Source organism: Neurospora tetrasperma (assembly GCF_000213175.1).
Source record: "Neurospora tetrasperma FGSC 2508 unplaced genomic scaffold NEUTE1scaffold_4, whole genome shotgun sequence".
NCBI classification, from domain to species: domain Eukaryota; kingdom Fungi; phylum Ascomycota; class Sordariomycetes; order Sordariales; family Sordariaceae; genus Neurospora; species Neurospora tetrasperma.
In genome coordinates this window covers 205,797-213,172 of record NW_009799102.1, presented here as the reverse complement: position 1 = coordinate 213,172, position 7,376 = coordinate 205,797, and the positions used below count along the sequence as shown (strand labels likewise).

The window sequence follows — 7,376 nt, the reverse complement described above, 5'->3', positions numbered from 1 at the left end:
CCCCCCCCCCCCCCCCCCCCCACTTTTCATGGTGGGATTCCACATCGTATGTAAGTGTTAGTGCTGCTCCTCGTACAAGGTGATCATAGGCGCTGCTCGCTAACAGATCTTGTGGAAATATCTCAGTCTTCATGTTCAACCAACGACGATGGTACTCCCATCCCACAGCAGACAGCAATGGAATCTGCAACATATTACTATGGTCTATCATCTCATTTAAACTTTCTCGTCTCCATGCAGGTTAGTTTGGGACTATAAATGTTCAAGTTTATTTGAGGTTTTCTGTCGTGGAACATTAGCTTCGGCAGGAGTTCGATCTACATATGAGGCCCCCATACTCTGTGCTTGCCTATTGACATCTCGCAGGCTACCAGCCTTGAGGTATTACCAACGAGCCTTTAACACTCGGTTGCTCAGCTTGGTGCACTGAGAAATAGCGTAAAGCGCCGAGATATTTTATGAGTACATGTGGCAAAAGAGTGTATTGGGGCAAAAGATTAGGGGAAATGAAAAAAAAAAAAAAAAAAAAAATTATAGATTTAACATTAAGGAAAAGACAAGAAAGACCCCTGATGTGCTTACCTACCTGACACTTTGCGGCAATATAAGATGCATGGTACAGTATATTATTGGAGCAGAATTGGATACAAATCATAACTCCCTATCCAGTCATTTGCTCGTTTTGTCCAAGTTATGCTCATTCGGCTTTCGCTCTAGACAGCCTCCTTCTCCGACTTGCTGCTATCGTGCTCAAAGACGTCCACTACCACATCGGCAGTACGATCACCCAGACCGAGAACGCGCCTGGACTCCTCAATGGTCATGTTGTGCGGCATGCTCTTCTCCTGCTTGACGGGGTTTCCGCCCGCCGCGAAAATGACGTCGAGCTCCTCAAGCGAACGTTTCTTGGTCTCGACGCAGAAGAAGTAGATGATGGGGACGAAGAGGAAGTTGAAGACGGCGAAGATGATGTACTGCAATAGACATCGTGAGTTAGTGGTTGGGACTAGTACATGCGACGTGGCAGGTCAGACAAGTGGACAGGACAGGACTTACAGTCTTCCACCCAATGTTCGCCAAAGCAGGTGGGATGATCATGACGACGATAAAGCAAAACAACCAGTTACCGGCGCTAGCGATAGCATTGGCCTGCGAGCGGCATCGCAAAGGTGCAATCTCAGCACTGTAGAGGAACGGCCCGCCAACCCAGGCTAAACCAAAGAAGGTATTAAAGAGAAAGAGGAATCCCGCAGCCACAAGCTGACACGTCCTATCAGCAGTACTAGTCAGCCCGGCAATGATGGCGAAGCAGACGGCCATGCCGGCCGCGGTGATGATGAAGGACCGACGGCGACCGAGACCCTCGATAAGCAACACTGAGAGAAGCGAGCACAAGGCGTATTCGAGACCGCCCATGGCGGCGATGAGGTGTGACATGCTTGGCGACAGATTGAAGGACTCTTGGAGGATCTTGTTGGCGTAGGTGGAGACCATGTTGATGCCGGAGAGTTGCTGGGCGGCTTGGAAGAAGGTGCCGATGGCGACGCGGTAGAGAGTCTTGGTGGGGCCGTTGTCGAAGAGCTCCTTGTAGGAGAAGACGGCCATTTGGGATTGGGCTTCGTAGGAGGCGATGATGGCGTCGCGCTCGGCGAGGAGGAGTGGGTCGTCGGGAGCGAGACCGCGGAGTTTGGCGAGGTTGTGAGTGGCCTGGACTATTGCTTAGCATGGATTTTGTATGGTATGTAGGTGGAATGTTACATGAAGGCCACTCACCTCGTCAATCATTCCGTGCTTGATGAGCCATCTGGGAGACTCGGGGAGGAAGTTGATAAAGATGAATACGATAAAGGCCGGGATGAGCTGGATGCCGACTGGCACACGCCATTGCGCCTGTCCCTTGACAAAGAAGAAGCCGTATCCTATTAACTGTCCACAAGCAACCCCGAAAGTTTGGAGGCCGCCCTCGATCATCACTTTGTTATTCTATGTCAGCTACCAAGTTCCATCCGAAGGTCCGTTTCTCATGGATTGACTCACCCCATCGTCCTCTGCTATGCGGCTTCGCGCACTCTGCTTGCCACGACGGCACGGTAGCAACCTGTAAACCGAGACCGATACCGCTAATGACACGCCCAGTGGCTAGCTGACCGACGTGCCAGGCAGCGCATTGAAGGATACCGCCGACCAACATGAACAGCATGCCGAACCAGACAGTTGACCGTCTCCCCAGGCGGTCACCAATGTCGAGACATGCCAGGGCTCCGACCAGGGCCCCGAGTTCAAAAGCAGCAATGACAATGCCCTGGATGTTTGGGTTTTCCATTGAGGGAAAGACCGAGGTGAATGGGCTCTCGGTAATGACACCTCCCTAATAGGTTGTTAGCTGCCGCTGGTTTATGAAGCTGATAGGGGAAGCTGGAGATGGTACTCACCATTACTGACATATCGTACCTAGACACCGTGAGCGTGGTTAGTTACAGGTAGCCATGAGCGAGTCAAGCCGGCTGGAAGTGGAACAAGGCTTACCCAAACAGCCAGAAGGCCATGGCAGCAATGCCGGCGACCGCAAAGTTGAGCGGAAGCCCGCTCAACCCCATGGTTGTCGTGTACGGACTCAACTTGAACATGGTGGGATTTCTCCAGGGGCATAATAGGCCTAGTCAATGGAGCCAGAGAGAGGACTGGATTGGGTAGAACATGATTGGAAACGTGGGTCAATTCACGGTGAGAATGTGAATGCTTTTATAGACATCGATGAATGCTTCCCTTTCACCGCGTACCGAAACCGACGTTCTGGGGATCCGGGGAATGCCCTTGGCACGCATCATTGGGAAGTCATTGATTGAAGTGCCAGACCAGAAAAGGCAGAGGCTAGTACTGAGACAAGTTCCGTCCAGGCTTTGGAGAGCAAACATCCAGTGTAGGTACCGTAGCCGAGAGGGTAGCCATCTCCGAGAGGGAAGTCATCCCCGAGAAGGCAGTCATCCCCGGGACGGAAGAGGATTGGCGCGACGTCCAAAGTGGTGATGAAAGAGAGCACTTATACCCTTGTATCGGGGGAACAACTCTCCAGGTGGTCCACTGTCTTGGTCCATTGGCAGTTATCCAGTGGACAAGATGAGTATGAATGGTCTGTGCACAAGCACCTCCATTTGCAAAAACCCCGTTTTGACGGTAATGTCGATGGTGGCTGCGGGGATTATGACCCAAAGCGGGGGTTATTTACAGTGGCACAAGTGGCGCGGCAGCCCTGAAGATCGATGAATGGAGAAATGGGGTATTTTGCGGGGTGATACCTATGCGGGGTAGTCCTGGGGTATCTGGGCATGGCGGAGACTCGGCAATGGGGAAACCAGCCTCCCCCACATTGTGCGCCCCGAAACAGCAGTCAACTACGAGCATTCCACGGCCAAGAACGGCAGTCGACTACGAGTTATCATGAACCATCAAGTTGGAGCAGTCTAGATCGAGATGTGTCGGGAAGGCAATCATCTCCGGGGCCAACCTTGGGAATGGGGGCTGGACACACATTGCCTCGAGGTTATTTATTGATGAGTTGTCTCTTCCTCCCTCTCCATGTCCAGCAGGTGTCTCTAGTCCTCCTCCAAAGCCGCCGCTCTAACGAATCGACACAATGCCTTCTGCAACAAACCTCTCGTGGGGTGCTCCTCTGTAAGAGAAACCAACCATCTGTCTCTCCTATACACGACGTCTGAAAACCGTTGCTAACATCATCGTACCCTTCAGCTCTCTCAAGGTCATCGGCCACAATGCCGGAACCTCCATGGACGGAGTCGACCTCGTCCACGTCCACTTCACCCAGGACTCGCCCACCTCCCCCCTCAACATGCAGCTTCTCCACTACGGGGAGTACCCAATGCCGCAAAAGGTCAAGAGGCGCGTCATGAAGCTCATCAAGGAAAACAAGACCACCCCCGAGGAAATGGCCATTGTCAACATCCAGCTCGGCGAGGTCATTGCCGACGCCGTCAACTCGTTTGCCCGGGACCAAGGCTTCGACCTGGCAAAGGATGTCGACCTGATCGGTGGCCAGGGCCAGACCATCTGGCATCTGCCTCTGCCCGAGCTCTTTGAGGGTGACCAGATGCGTGCCCACCTGGACATGGCCGAGATTGCCATCATTGCCGCAAACACCGGCGTCACTTCCTTGGGCAACTTCCGCGTCTCCGACATGGCCCTCGGCCGCCAGGGCTGTCCTCTCTTTGCCGCTCTCGACTCGCTGCTGTTGAACCACCCTACCCTCAACCGGGCCGTCCAGAACATTGGCGGCATTGCCAACTTCTCCATCCTGCCCAAGGGCAATGTGCAGGGCTGCTATGACTTTGACACGGGCCCAGGAAACGTCTTTATCGATGCCGCTGTCCGTTACTTTACCGACGGCCAGCAGGAGTACGACAAGGACGGGGCCATGGGTGCCAAGGGTAGGGTCGACCAAGCGATTGTGGACGAGATCCTTGCGGGACCTTACTTTGTCCACGACATTCCCAAGACCACTGGTCGAGAGACGTTTGGTGACCGTATGGCGGAGGACATTTGCGACAGGATGTTGGCCAACGGCGCCACTCCCGAGGACTGCGTAGCAACCATCACCCGCATCACGGCTCAGTCTCTTGCCGACGCTTACGAGCGATGGGGCCCCGAAGGCGGTGTTGACGAGATCTACATGGGTGGCGGTGGCTCCTATAACCCCAACATTGTCAACTATCTCAAGCAGCGCCTGCCCAACACGCGCATCACATATATCGACGAGACCGGTATCCCCGTTGGCGCCAAGGAGGCTCTGGGATTCGCGCTTCTCACGCACGAGTGTTTCGTTGGCAGGCCAATGATTGTGCCCACCAACACCGAGTCAGACAACCCTGGTGTCGTCGGCCAGATTCAACCGGGGAAGAATATGCACCGTATTAGACAAGCCGTTGCTCAGGTAAGCTTTTTCTTTTTTCTTTTTTTTTCTTCGCAACTGAAAATCATAGCTAACCCCTTGCTTGCCAGTTCTGGGGTGACTTTCCAGAGGAGGACATTCGATGTACCACCAAGATGAACCTTTTGCCTAGCCTCTGCAACTGAACAGCGAGAGGGAGGTGGGACAAGGGACAATGAGAAGATACCATTCATTGCAAGGAGTACGGCGCTCACTGGTCGCGACTTATATCATGGTTTTTGATAGATAAGGTGCAAAAAAGAATAAAAGCTATTGGAACATGGAAGTGCACACAGGCGTCCCTTGCAGTGCCAAGGCCTCCCGACCAACCGGGCTAGAACCTGGAATTGGTCCGGGTAAATAACGTTAGCGTGGGCGGAGAAGCGGAGGAGAAACAAAGACGACATGGCTCGGCATTATCCCCGCGTGAACGCCTCAATTCGCCATCCAGACATACAACGAATGATCCAATTACTTGACGGCATGTCGAACCGTCGACTTAGTTCTCAAGACACCATCTCTTCTCACCGCAAGGTAGCCATGCAATATGTGAACACCACCCATCTGGCCTTCTCCAAGCAGGTCCGAGGACCCAGCTCAAGAAGCAAGCTCGGTACGCCATATTTTGGTTCATGCCCATGCCCACATGTAGACGTTGTGTTGACACGCCAACAGCTTGCAAACAATGTCGCGACCGCCACGTTAGATGCGACCAGCAGCAGCCATGTGGCATTTGTCGACGACGCAACATCCGGTGCTCCCACGGTGACGATATCCTCTTTACAGCCTTGGAATGGAAACCCGATACAGGCCCGGCATGGGAACAGAGGCCCAGTCCCGTACAAATCGGTAAGGCTATACTTTTAGATATGAAATAGTCAGCTCTGACTCTTGACTGGAAATAGTGGGCTTCGTCGATGAAACACTCCAAGTGTCCCAGCTCTACCATGTCCTGCCTTGCGATGCCACTCATAACAATCTGGGCGTCTCCAAGACAAACAACAAGGGCCACGTCTTCTCACCAGCTTCACGCACGGAAGTGGCCGCTCCCATCACCAACGAAAAGGACGCTTTCTATATGGCAAGGTACACCGACATCATCGGGCCTAGATTTGACATGTTTGACAGCACATCTCGATACTTTTCTCTCGCCCTTCCACGCATGGCTCTCAGTAACCGCCTCGTGCTTCTCTCTTGCCTCGCATGTGCCGCCAGACAGTACTCGCTCGTCACCGACCGCGGTCATCACGATGCCCTGGTGTACTACAACGAAGCTCTCAAGACGTTATATGAGCGCTTAAACGATAGTGGGCACGAGGCAGCCACTTTCGCCAGCTGTTTGCTCATTGCTCACTGCGAAATGGTGGAAAGTAAAGCAAGTGACTGGAACTTGCACCTAAAGGGGACGGGGGAGCTTGTCATGATGCACCACTGGAACGGCCGAAGCGGAGGACTGGCACAGGCGGTACGTGTCTCATACCTATCTTTCTAACGACGGCCAACTTCATGCTGACTGTTTCCCCCATGAAAGAGCTTCTGGATTTACTACCGCATGATCATCCTCGCTTCCCTCGCATCCGGCATGTCGGCAGCAGTAAATCTAGGCCAGTTACTACCGTTGGGCTACTTTCCTAGTCCTCCTACCGGGGAATGGACCCTCGACGCCTGGCAAAGCAAAGTCGTCCATCTTCTCGGATCCACCCACAGGTTTTGGGCTCGCACACGCAACCACCACCACCTCCATCACCATCATCACCAAGACGACACGGACACTGTGCTCGACAAACTCACAGCTGAGTGGACCAGTCTCGGCGACCAACTCCTGCGACATCAAGCCCAAGCACCAGCCATGTGCCAGGCGTTGAGCGTCATCCCAGCAGCAAATGACAACGACGACTATAGCCCCTTCGAAACCGTTCGCTACGTCAACGGTCCCGTGTCGGCCGCCTGGCAGATGTTGCATACTGCTTATCTGGTCCATACCCTTTCCCAGCCGACTCCGCGAGCAGCTAGGCTGACGCTCCTTTCTTCGCCCGAGGTAGCGAACAAGGCTTTGGAATATGCCCGGATGATTGTGGCTAACTCGATTGCGAACCGATGTACGATTGCGTGGGCTAATGCTGTTCAACTGCTGACGGTGGCGGGGCAGTGTCTTGTGGAAGTAAAGGAGCGGCAAGCTTGTTTAAGGGCGCTGGAGGATATCCAGCATCATACGGGGTGGAATACGCGGGTGAATATGGAGACGTTGTCTGCTACGTGGAGACGAGCGACAGTAGATGGCGGAGGGGTCAGTGATTTGGGAAGGTTGTTATACATTACATGGATGGGTGATGAGGTTGTTGTTTCCTAATGCCCAGAAACGTGGTCCCCGGCATTATCAACACTCTGTGTTGTGGACGGAAATTTGGGTGGCTTCGTCATGCTGCTACCATGG

General features: G+C 53.5%; 3 protein-coding genes across 3 annotated transcripts; 2 read left to right on the top strand and 1 right to left on the bottom strand.

Annotated features, from left to right (window-relative positions):
* Window positions 1–713: 713 nt before the first annotated feature.
* NEUTE1DRAFT_44249 (uncharacterized protein) lies at window positions 714–2,627 on the bottom strand (the record flags this gene model as incomplete). Its single annotated transcript, XM_009853280.1, has 6 exons — window positions 714–974; window positions 1,057–1,707; window positions 1,774–1,973; window positions 2,038–2,368; window positions 2,433–2,451; window positions 2,527–2,627. The coding sequence occupies 6 exons, from the start codon at window positions 2,625–2,627 to the stop codon at window positions 714–716; spliced, it is 1,563 nt and encodes a 520-aa protein (XP_009851582.1).
* Window positions 2,628–3,634: 1,007 nt separating this feature from the next.
* On the top strand, window positions 3,635–5,222 carry NEUTE1DRAFT_130165 (uncharacterized protein; the record flags this gene model as incomplete). The annotated part of the gene is made up of 3 exons (XM_009853429.1): window positions 3,635–3,672; window positions 3,748–4,945; window positions 5,014–5,222. The coding sequence occupies 3 exons, from the start codon at window positions 3,635–3,637 to the stop codon at window positions 5,086–5,088; spliced, it is 1,311 nt and encodes a 436-aa protein (XP_009851731.1).
* A 358-nt stretch (window positions 5,223–5,580) lies between these two features.
* Window positions 5,581–7,292, top strand: NEUTE1DRAFT_45013 (uncharacterized protein; the record flags this gene model as incomplete). Its single annotated transcript, XM_009853324.1, has 3 exons — window positions 5,581–5,776; window positions 5,848–6,407; window positions 6,474–7,292. The coding sequence occupies 3 exons, from the start codon at window positions 5,581–5,583 to the stop codon at window positions 7,290–7,292; spliced, it is 1,575 nt and encodes a 524-aa protein (XP_009851626.1).
* Between the last annotated feature and the right edge of the window lie 84 nt (window positions 7,293–7,376).